The sequence below is a fragment of the Solanum dulcamara genome, chromosome 2 (assembly GCF_947179165.1).
Source record: "Solanum dulcamara chromosome 2, daSolDulc1.2, whole genome shotgun sequence".
In the NCBI taxonomy this organism is placed as follows: Eukaryota; Viridiplantae; Streptophyta; class Magnoliopsida; order Solanales; family Solanaceae; genus Solanum; species Solanum dulcamara.
Window position 1 is genome coordinate 35427463 of NC_077238.1, and position 14111 is coordinate 35441573.

Below are 14111 nucleotides of genomic sequence, written 5' to 3' on the forward strand. Positions count from 1 at the left end.
CAAGTCTAATAGAAGTATCCAAAAACTAAATAAAAGATAAGAGTGTCTCATTTTCCAGAAGATGGACAAGGACTACTGATCGAAAACTGCTGGTACACGCTAGAAATGGGGTCTCGAATGAGCCTCTGGAACACGTTTTGCACTCAACAAAAGAAGAGTACATGGTAGTATCAATACAAGCCACCATATACCAGTGTTTTGAGAAGCGAGAAGCGGAAAAAAGCGACAGGGGCTCGCTTCACAGAAGCGAGAAGCGTGAAGCGAAGCGCATGCTTTTTTCAGAAAAAACGCTATTTAATATAAAAATATAAAATATAAAATATGCATAGATAATAAAATATGCCCCATTGGCATATTCACTTCAACTTCATCATCCATTTCATCATCATCAACAAGATTAACCATGGATGCTTCAGGATTCATTTGAGTTTTAAATTCATTTTTTTTCGTAAAATACTCTTTTATTTCTTCCTTCACACTATTCGGGACCTTTGGACACACTTTAACATCGTATAACCACCAATATGATGCTTCTTGTGACGAAATATTCCGCCATTATATGTCATATCACAAAAAACACATTTGATTTTTGTGTTACTTGCCATGGCAATTCCATATGCCCAAGATGGATTCCTTTTTTGTGCCATTAAGAAAAAACAACTTACTACAAAGAAAAAATAGAATAATAATTCAGTCACATAAGCCAAATTGTCAAAACAATAACAGAGCAGCTGCAACAAAATTAAAAGAGCAACTGCAGCAAAATTTTAAAAAATAAATAATAAAGCAGCCAGACTATGTGGAAAAAAAACAGAGCATATGCTTTATCTTCAAAAAGGCCAAACTGCTGAATAAAACTTGAAAAAAATAATTCTTCGCAGACGGCAGTTGCGCAGAAAAAGAAAAAGAAGATAAGAAGAGATGAAGAGAAGAACATCGCAGCAGTTGCGCAGACGGCAGAACTGCTGAATGGAAATAAAAATAGAAATAGAAAGAGAAGAAGAGAAGAAGAGAAGAAGAAAAACTAACCTGGTTGAATTGTCGAAGTTGAAGAAGAAGTCGCAGCAGCTTGGAACAATTAATTATAAGTTTTACAGATTTTTTTTTTAAAAAAACCTTAGTGCCGCTTTTTCAAAAAAAGCGAGCATTTTTCTCGCTTCTAGATGAAGCGTGCTTCTCGCTTCTCCCATGAAGCGCACGCTTTTCTGAAATCGCTTCGCTTCACGGTGTTGAAGCGCTAGTGCCTCGCCTCACTTCGCTTCACGTTTAAAGAGAGCGCTTCGGCGCTTTTTCACAACACTGCCATATAGTGGTAGGCATCATAGGACGACTCAATTTAGGAAGCATGCAACACATAAGTTAAACAACAAGCAGACTAGACATTCAACACATAGCAAGTAATTTCAACACCCAACAAGTATCATCACAACAAGTTAAGCCGTCTCAAATATACAATCTCAATCATCAAGGAAATCAAGAATCAATGATTTTAATTTACGTAGGTCTATGCCCACTCCATCTTACCAGAGTAATTTCATTTAAACTCATTATCAGTACAATACACTAATAAGCTCACACATCAAACACTAAGGTGTACACGCATGCTAAGGATCTTATTTATGCCCATCTAGCCATGACATGCAGGGGACCAGCTTCATCCATGTATCATACCGGCGTGGTACCCGACCCTCCAAATATATATTTAACCGCTGTCCAAGATCATCTCAAACATGAGCCACTCATCACCAAGAAGGTTATAATTACCCTTACCCCTCACCCATATAACTCAATGTGCAACAATTATAAGTATACTTGTAACACAAGTAATTCAATTAATTCATACATCAATGACTTATGCATTTTTATGCATCAACAACCAAGTCATCAATTACAACCATGTCCGAAAAGCAATCAACAATTATTCAACTTAAGAGCATACATGAATCTACTCAACTCAAAACTACAATTAAACCATAGCCTACCTCAACCGAAGAGCCCGAATGCAAGCTAATCCGCAAGACCCTTACCTTTTTTCGAAGCTTCGGATCGTTCACGATCTAAAAGAAACAATGACACAGTATTAAATCACTTACTCCACCATTCTAGACCCTAGAGATCAAATCCCATTGATTTTACCACTAATCATAGCCTAAACAATCAAGTTAGGGTTTTCCCACTTATTTCTTTTCCCAATTTCCGTTAATTCACGGAAAAGAAAAGTAATTCTACGCTACGAAGTAAAATCAAACAACCTAGAATCATTATTACACCAATTTATGATTACCCATAGACATTTATTATCGATTCATGAACCTAGGGCCTAAACCCAAGAATTCTCCATAAACCCCCATTCTAATGATTCTACTAATTAACTGAACTAATCGATGTTAGAAGGGAGTAATGGTCTTACCTCAATGATAGAAAAAGCCCTAGTTTGTAGAAAATAGCCTCTCTCAAGCCTAAGGACAATTTTTTGATGTTAGGGAGAAAATAAAGTCAAAAATAAGGAATAGGCATTTAATCACCGCCGATGACCACTGGCCACTTGGCTGCTATGGCGGTCCTGCTATGGCGATCAAGTGGCCTCTATAACAGTTACCCTACCGCTATAGCGGTCCAGCTACTGCGATGAGGGTCCCGCCACTGCTGCCTAAAACAGTAGCTTGGCGGAAGTTGCAAATTCCCTCCACCCCTTGTTTCTTAACACACTGAATTTTATGATGACATAGATATGTCTCATTGCAGAAATCACTATAATCGAAGTCCTATGAATTTGTTTCTCATTGCGAAGGTTTTTGTGGACCACTCAAAGTCATTAAACACTACACCCTGGAACACCAACGATCTCTAAACCCAACAACACCATATTTTTGGCAGAAACTGTCCTAGCTTGAAATTTTTACCAAGTTTCATCCTAGGAAAACTTTACCCAGGTACGTACATCCCAATTATTGTTGTAACGATGGGATGGGTCGTTACATTATAATGAAAGTAAGATTAATGTTAGGGAAAACCTATAAATACCTAGGTACCATGCAATTTTATATAAGCAAGTCGAGTGAAGTAAAGAAAAATAACTTCCTTCTCTTGTCTTCAAGAAAAATAATTGATTGTTGAAGAATTGTGTTGATTTTTTTAAAAGACAGTGCAACAAAAAGGGTTGATAATATTGATTGAAAATGACTCTCAATTATTTTACTGAGCATGTAAGGTCTTTAAGTAACCAACTCAAAACACAAAATCTGCGTAATTTAAAATTCAAAAATCCTAAAATATTTCAAAATCTAAAACAACCTAATAGAAATTTAAATTTCAAATTCATCATAAACATAGCCAATTTATTATGCTAAAAATTACTACAGTTAGTGCAATTTAAAAAATGCTCCTCAATTTTTGCTTTGGCGGTTGGTGTTGAATCCTTTTGATTGTTTTTGAACTTTCAAAATTTCTTCTTCTTTTGGTTTTGTGCTTAAAGAACATCCTCAATAATCTTGTCTTGTTTGGAAGCTCTTTTGAAAGTGCTTTAATCTGGACAATGGTAGGATCTGCAATGAGTGTGTGTAAGGATCTTCATCCATTACAACATTCCATAAATAATAGATTCAATATCTAATTTCGTTCTCACTGACCAAATTCGACAATTTTCGTCGGTGAAAATTTGTGAGGCATTGAAAGAGACTGTTGCTTGCCCTGATTGAAAAGTGGATTAAAAATTGATATTGATTGAAAATAAGCACAGGTTGAAAATAGCCGTGCATGTTGAAAATAAACCCGACGATGAGGTCTCAAGAAGCCGACCTTCCAAATTCCATTTTCACCTTTTGTTTTCATTTGAGATTGATCTATTACTTGTGACCAGGAGGTCACGGGTTCAAGCCTTGGAAACAGCCTCTGGCAGAAATGCAAGGTAAGGCTGCGTACAATAGACCCTTGTGGTCAGGCTTTTCCCCGGACCCTGCGCATAGCGGGAGCCTTAGTGCACCGGGCTGCCCTTTTATTGATCTATTACTTGTCTTTTGTTTTTTGTCTTTTTTATTTTGTTTATTATCGTGTTTCATTGCTTTTCATGGCTTTGGGCTGGGTCATTTTAGGCCCCGTGTCATGTACATAATTTTGTTTTAATATATGAGGTCCTCGAGCCTCACCCCTTTAATTAAAAAAAAGGGGTTAAAAGTGGGTTGAAAAATAGTTCTTTAGAAGAACTCACAGATCCCTTAAGATTTATGAGACTCTTGATACCACTGTTTTTTTTAAAAAAAAATGATGGTGCAACAAAAAGGGTTAAAAATATTGATTGAAAATCTGCATAATTTCAAATTAAGAATATATGAGCTTTGAATAGCCAACTTAAAACTCAAAATCTACATAATTTAAAATTCAAAAACCCTAAAATATCTCGATAGCTAGAACAACCTAATCGAAATTTAAATTTCAAATTCATCCTAAACCTAGCTAACTTATCATGCTATAAAAATTATCATTGTAACTTAAAGCAAATTTCAACAAATTGGAAATGTGAAAAATTATCCTAAGGTTATTTCATAGATTTACCAGCAACCAAGACAAAAGACGAGTCATGTAATGAATTTAGTTTGGAAGATGACAAGTGACAACTCTGAAGAAAGTTATTTTAAGATGAAGATGATTATGAGGATAGATTTGATTGCATACAAGAGAAAGTGTGTTGCCAATCTATTAACGAGCTTTGATGAGGATTTTTAAGAAGTGTCTCCTTGTAAAATGAACACTTGTAGAATCTAAAAAGGTCTCTGCATCTACTCAGTAAAGATGATAGTTGAGTAAATGATGAAAAGATGAAAAAGAAATGATGAAAAAGAATTAATCCTGCTACTTACAAATCTTCAAAACAGGAGAGCAGTATTGAAGAGGGAAGTTCTGATGAAACAGATGATGCACTTTCTGAAGCACAATCAGTAAAAAAGGACTATCTGAATCTCAAGAAGGAAACACCTTTTGAGAAGATGAGGAGTCAATCTTGGAGGAGTTTAGGAAGAAAAATTTAAATACTGAAGAATATTTTGGGAATTCCAACCACCAAATTCAAGGAGGAGTTTCGAACCTTTTGTTGGAAGAATAAAAGGTTTTTAGATTTGTAATATTATTTAGTTAGTTTATTAGCTAGTTCCTGTACTAGGAAAAAAGAGAAGAATATAATTAAAGATGCATGTACTAGGCTAGGTACATGTTAGGGGAAAACCTATACCTCATCTTTAACTTGTTCTATGAAATATATGTAGCACTTAATCTACTCTTTGCCATTATTTTTGAGCTCTTCTTCCACGATAGATACCTTTTTGATCTCCCATTGAAGCTCATCAACCTTATCTTTCATCTCCTTAGCTTCCAAAGTTTCATCCAAATCCTTTAATGGAACTATGCCACCATGAATGCTTTTGTTCCCATATATGATTGTCATATATTGTTGATAATTGCTAGGCATGGAACACAAATACACAAGTAAATCACAATATTCCTCTAATGATGACTTGCTCATTTGTGAATCTCAAAGAGTTCCTACACAAGAAACAACACAACTAGGAAAAGAAGGATTAGAAAGGTTGGGGTTAGAATAAGATAGATTTTCATTGCTTTCATCTCTTTTTTCTTCAATCTCCTTCCTATCATTCAATCTCCTCTTTTCTTGTGACAACTCACTCATTTCTCTCTTCTCTAGGTCTCCTTTTTCCACTCTTGAGTTGTCCCTTTGCACTCCTTTTCTCCTCTCAATCTTTTCTGTCATATCTTCTTATATTCTCTTTAAGCTTTTCTTCATCTTCAAAGATACGTAAGGAAGTCAACAGACCAAGATTGAATTTCCTCTCATTCATCTGAAGAGAATATCTATTCTCCCTAAGCTATATGAAGCTTTTCTATGAACATGCCATGTTTTTTCCAACAAGATATGGCAATCATACATGGGAATTACACCACACCAAATCTCATCTTTATACCTTCCAACAAAGAACGATATTAACACCCTTTTATCTACTTTTACTACTTTCAATATGTAGGGTGAAACATTCTCAAAAATAAATAAATATGTAGGGTGTAACAATATCAACACAAGGTAATTCTAATTTTTCAACACTATAAATGCTAATTAGGTTATGCCGAAACTCCTTATCCATTCTAAGGACACATACCTTAGATAGCACACTAGCTCTAGTTTGAAAAGAAATTTCACCTTGGTTCTTTACTTCTCCAAACGGCTCCTTTTCTGGCTTATTTGAAATTTGAACAGCTTGTCTCTTAATTTAAGGTCTCGTGTTTTGATGGATTCTCCTCACACTAGCCATGTTTACGGACTTTGGTCTCCCTAAATCCGTTAGGGCGGTGTCATCGCATCAAATCGAGCGGCAATCATTGTGAGCACCTCAGTTAAGTTGTTATTGTGAGAAAGAAAGAGTTTGAGAGAGAACTCAACTTGATTATTTCCTCAAACTATTGGGGTTTAAATAACCATGTTTACGTTTCCTAAAGAGGAAAGGAGATCAATAAATTGATACCTAATTACAATAGGAGTAAATTACGCTACCTACTATATTTACATGTATGCTAGAATATTTACAGAGATTCTAATAGTCATCTTGAGTCCCTGCTTCATTCTCCTTTCCTGCTAGAAACATCATAAAAAAATATCAAAGAAATAAGTATCTCACTTTGGCTTTAACCCTCTATTGATCTCACCCTCTCTTGCCTTTTCCACTCAAATTACTATTTTTTGTTGGTTCCTTTAGGATTTATACATACAAATTCTACTATTAACAATCCTTTAGAAATAATATGTAGAAATAAATCATTTTTCTCCAACTTCTAGACAGATTGAGTTTGATGAGACAAGAAAAATATCAACTTGCGTAAAAAGAAAAAAATCCAAAGCTTCCCTCTTCGTGGTTTTCCTTATTGGTGTTGGAAACAAAGAAACACAATAAAAGCGAAGTTTCTAAAAATAGCTTAATTTTTAAACACTTGAATTTTTGTTCTTCTTGGTTATGTAGCTTACCTTTTAAGCTACTAAAAAAATAATTTAGGTTTTTTAGGGGGAAAATGCACAAAAACACCCTCAAACTTGTTTTGGATTTACAATAACACAATTATTTTTTGCGGGGTTCCTATTACCCCTTGAACTATTTTAAAGTGGGATAAACATCACTCTAAATGCCGATGTGGCATGAATAACCTAATGGTGCTCTACATGTGCCTCTATTTACATTTTATCACTTAAACCCCTTTTCTCTTCTTTTTTCTTTTATCATCAAGAGATTTTCTCTTTCTTCTCCACTTCAATAGCTGACATCTTCCCGTTTTCTTATATTTCTTTCTATTATCCTTTCTTCTCAACCTTACCATTCTTTTATTTCATTCTTCTTTATTGTTTTGCTTTCACCTTCTTCCTCTACGTATTTCTTTTCTTCGTTTTGATCTTCTCTCAGTCATAGCAAAGATTATCTTTTTTTAGTTTTCTTACTATTTTTCTACAATAATTTATTTGGGTTCAATCTTTTTTTCAATAAATAAATAAATAAAACCTTGGCCTATTTCTGAAAAAGGGTCTCATAAAGTTTATTCTTTATATTAGTTATGCAAATTGATTGTTGGATTTTCTTTTTCGGAAATGAAATCAACGATGCAACTGTGTCTATATATATATATATATACAAGGTTGCTGGATTACTTATTTGATAAGAAGTTGCTGGGTTTCTTTCCTAAACTATAATAATGGGTCTGATTCACTAGTGAAGGAGAGAAGAGGGATGGTGGTAGAACTGGTTAAGCAAGTTATGATGTAGATGGTTAGGCCATAAGGAGGAGGGCATGAGCAGAGGAAAGGTTGCAGATCTTTCAAAAAATATTGAAGAAGGGCCTTTTAAAATATGTTGTTATTTAATATTTTGGACATGTGGTGCAAGAAGTTTCTACTTTGAGCTGCTATTTGTTCTTGCACGCGCTTGAGGGATGTACTTACACTGCTCGTGCCACAACGTTTCGGGTGATGTTTATTCTGCTTTAAAATTGTTCAAGGGGCGTCACAAGACTCTTGCTAAGATTAAGTGTGTTACTGCAAATTTGAGGCAAGATTGAGGGTGTGTCTTTATGTATTTTTCCTTTTCTTTGCCTGGTAAAGAAACTACTATATTATCAAGAATGGAACCTTGATAGAATGACTTTAATATTACTTGATAAGAATGGGATAATTATTGTTATGCCCCCAAAAGGGAAACTATTTACCATTGGGTACCCCATTACTTTCATGCCCCAAAAAGGAGTTTGCGCGTTTTCTTGATACCATCAGATATACTCTGATAGTATCATGAAGGAAAAAACACTGCTCAATTATTTTTTGATACTAACATAGTATATATATACTCTGACAGTATCATGAATGTATCAAGAACTGAATAATACTGCAGTGAAAATGCTTAACTGTCCTTGATACCTTCAGAGTATATATATTTGATAATTTTCAACCGGTTAGTAACCTTTACTAGCATTATTTTCTTGTTTTTGTCATTTATTTACTTTAAGTTTATGTTATTGGAAAGGAGGCATCTGGGTTAGTTTTCATCCTCTCCCTCTTTCTCTGGGTGTGAATGTAATATTTTGCTTGAGTCGGTCTTTGAAGTATATGAATATTATTGTGTCTATATTACTTCATTGTTGATATTTCAGTTAGCTATGAATAAATGATCAATACATAGGTGTTGTGTAGTTTGTGTTCTTTTCTCGTATATTTAGCAGGTTATGAACATAAAGTTCAAAGCACAAGAATAGTTCGCCGGGGTTTGGGATACATTCCCGAATGGATTTCTTTGTAGTTTAAATTTTATTATTGTTACTATTTTCCTAAAGTGTTAGTTATATTTCTAAATTGTTGTGACTTTCGAGCCGAGGGTCTTTTGGAAATAACCTCTCTATCTCCATGAGGTAGTGGTAAGGTCTGCGTACATCCTACTCTTCCCAGACCCCACTTGTGGGATTCCACTGGGTTGTTGTTGTAAAATGTCTTTCCTCTTATTTCAAATTTCAAATTTTAAAATTTTCCCCCATTTTTATTATCTACCAATCTTATTCTCTTTTTCTTTCTTTCTCCCATTTTTTTAGATTTTCTCTCTCCCTCCCTGCATCTTCTTTATACTTTCTTTCTTTCTCCTTTCCTCTATCTTCTTCTTCGTCGTCGTCGCCATTGTTGTCACCAACCTCGTCGCCGCCGCTATTCATTCTTTTTATCACATTTTTTTCTTTTTTCATTTTATTTTTATGGACGGTTTTGATTTGGCTTTGAGAATTTAAAAAAAAATTAAGTCGTTGAAAAATATTCTATAGAAAATCAAGTAAATATGATAGTTGTTGCTGCAATTGCGATAGTTGTTGCAACAACTATGATAATTGTTTAGTTGCTACAATAGTTGTTGCAACAACTATCACAATTCGCGACGCCTATCCAAGTTCTCCAAGTCTCCCAACACAAAGTCTGTCCCCTCTTTCGTTCAAGAGTTCGTGAAAGTAAGACTGCCATCTCTGTCTAATGCGGGATTCCTGTACCAGCACTTGACCATCCTCGTCCTTGATGTACTTCACTTGATCCAAGTCGCGTGCCTTCCTCTCTCTCGCCTTGGCGAGCTTAAATAGCTTCTTATCCCCACCTCTGTCCTCTAGTTGTGCATAAAGGCGTTCAAAGGCTACCGTTTTAGCCGTCGAAACTGCCATCTTCGCCTCCTTATTCGCCATCTTATACTTTTCCCTGTTCGTTCGCTTCTCTTCATCATCCTTGCTATCTACCAACTTTATATATGCCTGCTTCTTTGCTTCTACCTTTCCCTGGACTTCTCCATTCCACCACCAATCCCCTCGATGCCCACCATGGCGGCCTCGTGAGACCCCCAGTACCTCTCCAGTTGTTTCCCTAATGCAGTTGGCCGTTCTATCCCAAATACTGCTCGCATCCCCCCAACTATCCCACGCCCCCATAGCCATCAGCTTCTCCCCTATTTCTAGGGCATTAGACGGAGTCAAACGACCCCACCTAATCCTCGGTCGGTCATCCACGATCCTTTTCTTTTTCTTCCTTCTTATCTCCAAGTCCATGACCAATAGCTTATGTTGGGTCGTAAGATTCTCACTTGGTATGACCTTGCAGTCCTTACAAAGGCTTTTATCATCTTTTCTAAGGAGCAAAAAGTCTATTTGCGTCGCCGCCCTCGAGCTACAGAAGGTTATCAAGTGCTCCTCCTTTGGGAAACTCGAGTTGGCCACCATTAATCCAAAAGCTTTTGCGAAATTCAAGAGTGAGGCTCCTTCACCATTCCTGCACCCAAAGCCAAATCCTCCATGCACCTCGTCATAGCCCGTCGAAACAGACCTAATATGCCCATTGAAATCTCCTTCTATGAATAGCTTCTTAGTAGGCGGTATACTAACCACCACTTCGTTCAAGTCCTCCCCAAAACGCCTTTTTATCTCTTCGTCCAACCCCACTTGTGGCGCGTAGGCACTAATAATGTTCAAGGTGAGCCCTCCAACGAATAACTTAATCATCATCATCCTATCATTGATCCTCCTAACCTCTACCACCTGATCTCTAAGCTCGCTATCTACTAAGATCCCTACTCCATTCCTATACCTCGACTTGCCCGAGAATCAAAGTTTGTACCCGTCCACCTCCTTAGCTTTAGGTCCTCCCCATTTAGTCTCTTGGAAACAAGCTATATTAATCTTCCTCTTCTTAAGAATCTTAACTAACTCTATGAACTTTCTCGATAAAGTCCTAATATTCCAAGACCCTACTCTCAATCTAGAAGCTCCCTCAGCCCCCTTAGCCCCCCAACCCTGGCCCTCGATCCTAACCGAGAACATGACCCTAGTCTACCATCGCTCACTAAAGCCAGAAAAGCAGATATACGCTAGTAAAAGGATAATCTAAGATAAACGAAGGATCAATAATAGAGCACAAGTTAGCAATAATCTAATAGCAGTGAGATAGGTACTTAATTAGGCGGAGCAAGCAAAATTTATAAGGCTAAAATACAGGAAATGGACTATTGGAGGTACCAACTCCAAGTATATAAAACCTGTTCACTCGCCTGAAACACTGTTCACCGTCAGGAACTGCCGAAATACCTGTGCAGAAAACTGACCGGAAACCTACTGGTGGGGGATTTCCGGTCGCAGGCAAAGAGGAAAAGGAGGAAAAAAAACAAAGGAAGAAGGGAAGAAGAGAAGAAGAAGAGAGAGAACAGAGGGAGAGAGAGAGAGATTTGGACGGAAGATACTCTTCGCCGGAGATACTAATCGCCGGTGACCGTTTGGGGAGGTGGTGACCTGGGGGTCGGTGGGATGGGGGTGGGGGGCACTTACCGTTGGTGGAAGATGAGAGGAGAGAGAGCGTAAATAATATGCCTTCTGACAGAAATTGAGAAACCTTGGCATAAACTTGGCATGTATACTACCCATTTTTGGCGTGAAAATCATCTCTTTTTTGGCAGAATTTTAGCTCATTTGTTGGGCATTTTCAACTCCTTTCTTGGGCTACATGTGACCCCCTCCTCTTGGGCTCCATGTGGCCTCAATCTTCCTCTTGAATTTGGACTTGGACCATGAAATATGTATAGCGCTTAATCCACTCTTTGCCATTCTTTTGCTTTTCTTCCACAATAAGCACCTTCTGACCTCCCATTGAAGCTCATCAACCTTGTCTTGCACCTCCTTAACTTCCAAATCCAAATCCTTTAATGGAAGTATGCTACCATTGATGCTATCAATGGATCTTCTGAGTTTTTTGAACAAGTCTGACGATGGATTTGAGTTTGAGTTAGTTTGTTTTCTGATGACTATTTTAGATAGATTCTTCCCATGTTTATAAGGAACTCTAGTTTCTATACGAGTTAGAGATATCAAGTCAGAGGTTTAGACAATACATACCTTCTGTTTATGTGACTCTCCTACATTTGGTCCACTTTGCTGGAAGTACAAGTTCTTTGATAAATTTCATCATCCATATAGATCTACGAATATGAGTACCATTTGACAAGGATAGATTATTAATCCAACTCTGTTGAGCAGAATCGACATTTCTGAGGCCTTTATTACATAAATGATCCCTTGTTTGAAAATTCCATTTCTTCAGTCTGAGCAAAGTAATTCATTCTCATTTTGAGTTAGCAAAGAACTTTTTCTTCTTGGGTGAGGTATGATTGATTTTCCAACTTTTGGGCAGCATCTAGCTGTCTGAGACTTATTGGATAGATTGTTCCTGGTTTTAAAATTCCATTTCTTCCGTCTGGGAAGATTTCAATTCATTTTCATTTTGAGCTACGACAACTATTTTTCTGCTAGGCCAATTGATTGTGCATTATATCAAGTAATAATAATAGGATTTATGCTTGTGGGTGAGGGGATGATGTTTACTTGTGATTCATTATTTTATCCAAATGGACTTCATTTTGTTTTAGTTGATCGGTACAAGTGAGGCTTTGTCCTCATGGTTTGTCCTACTTGCCAAGCACATTAGTTCCATTATGATATAAGTAACCAGATCTTTGGCACTTCTATGGACCAAGTGTAGAATTTGAACAACTTACTCAGGCCTAGGAGGCTGATCAACTAACACATTCCCTTGACTTGTTGGGACAGTGGTGAGTGCTCAGCTATGCTTAAATGTTTTGTAAGACTAGCTCCAGTTTCTTAGTTAATTTGCATACTTCCAGGTTCTTTCATTTGTACGTGTATAAGTGGTTTCTGGTTGAATAATGTTCTCAGAGCTTGGACAAAAAAGTTCAATGCTGTTTTCAAGATGGGTGGCTAAATGAACCTAATTTATGCTGAGGTGTTTGCAGTCATTGGTCCCTCTTGGAAGTGTGGAAGAGTTATTGGCAGCATATGATTCACAGCGCAGGGAGCTTCCACCTCCTGTAACGGTCTGGGAATGGGGTTGGACAAAAAGTGCAGAAACGTGGAATGGAAGAGCAGCCATGTTGGCAGTTCTTGTGCTGCTGGTGCTAGAAGTAACAACTGGAGAAGGCTTCCTGCATCAGTGGGGCATATTACCCTTATTCCGCTAGCCCCTTACATCATACTCTCTCTCTCTGCTCGTCCTATTTGAAAAGAAAACTTCTTCCCTCCCATCCCTGCTGTCTCTCTTACACATGCATTATACACATATACATACTCATAGGTGGCTGGTTGTTGAGATGTTGAAAAATGACAGAAATCGGGAATGAATTAAGAAGTTGTACATTGTCTATTCCTTAGAATGAGCACCCACTCTTGTGCTACCATATATTTCTTCTTTAATCTATGTAGCAAAACAGCCTCCATTTCATTCCCTAGAGGCCAACTGAGCAGGTTTTGTGAGACATACAGTACATTGAACTGAAGATAGAGAAGGGTGAGAAAGATCAAGGAAGAGAAGAAACAAAAGAGCAAATTCGTCTTCGAAGGTTTATCATCCTTGTATAACTTTTAGCATCTACACCCAACCTGTAAATTTTCCTGTTGCTCAAATTTTCTGTAACATTTCTATGTATTTACTTATTTGCATACAGTGTTTACAGTGTTGAGATTGGAACAATACTGTGGAAGATGTCTACAATAATCTTGTATTTGCATCATCTAGATGATGAAAGTGTGAACAACTGGAAAGTAGCTTTCAACATTGTAAAAAAGACTTAGATGCTGCTGGATTTAAGAAATGTCCATAGTTGCGCTACCTCTTACATGTCTAGGTCCAACAAACGGAGAAGCTCAAGTGATGAGTATTAGGGTTTCCAAAAACCGAATTGACCGACAAATCGAATTGAAAAAAGTAATTGGTTTATGGTTTTTAAATATTAGATTATTGGATAAACTGGTAGCCATTAAGACTATAATAATTTATTATTTTAATTTTTATTCATATATAAATATCAAAGTATCAAAAAAATATATTAATATAATTACTATATCAAACTATGAGTATCCTACATAATTCATAGCTCACACTATATTTACCCTTTAGGCTTTAGTATTACTTTAGGTTCACAATGTCAATTTAAAGAACTAAGAACGGTGGCCCTACGATTTGAAATGACAATGGCAAGGGTTAGACGATGTAA

General features: G+C 36.8%; 1 protein-coding gene across 1 annotated transcript in view; it reads left to right on the forward strand.

Moving 5' to 3' along the window:
* Positions 1-13709, forward strand: part of LOC129880498 (ferrochelatase-2, chloroplastic) — a 52096-nt gene extending 38387 nt beyond the window's left edge. Inside the window, exon 9 of the mRNA XM_055954561.1 lies at positions 12855-13709. Coding sequence (XP_055810536.1) covers positions 12855-13079 — 225 coding nt within the window. The 3' untranslated portion in view covers positions 13080-13709. The remainder of the gene's footprint in view (positions 1-12854) is intronic.
* Positions 13710-14111: the final 402 nt, after the last annotated feature.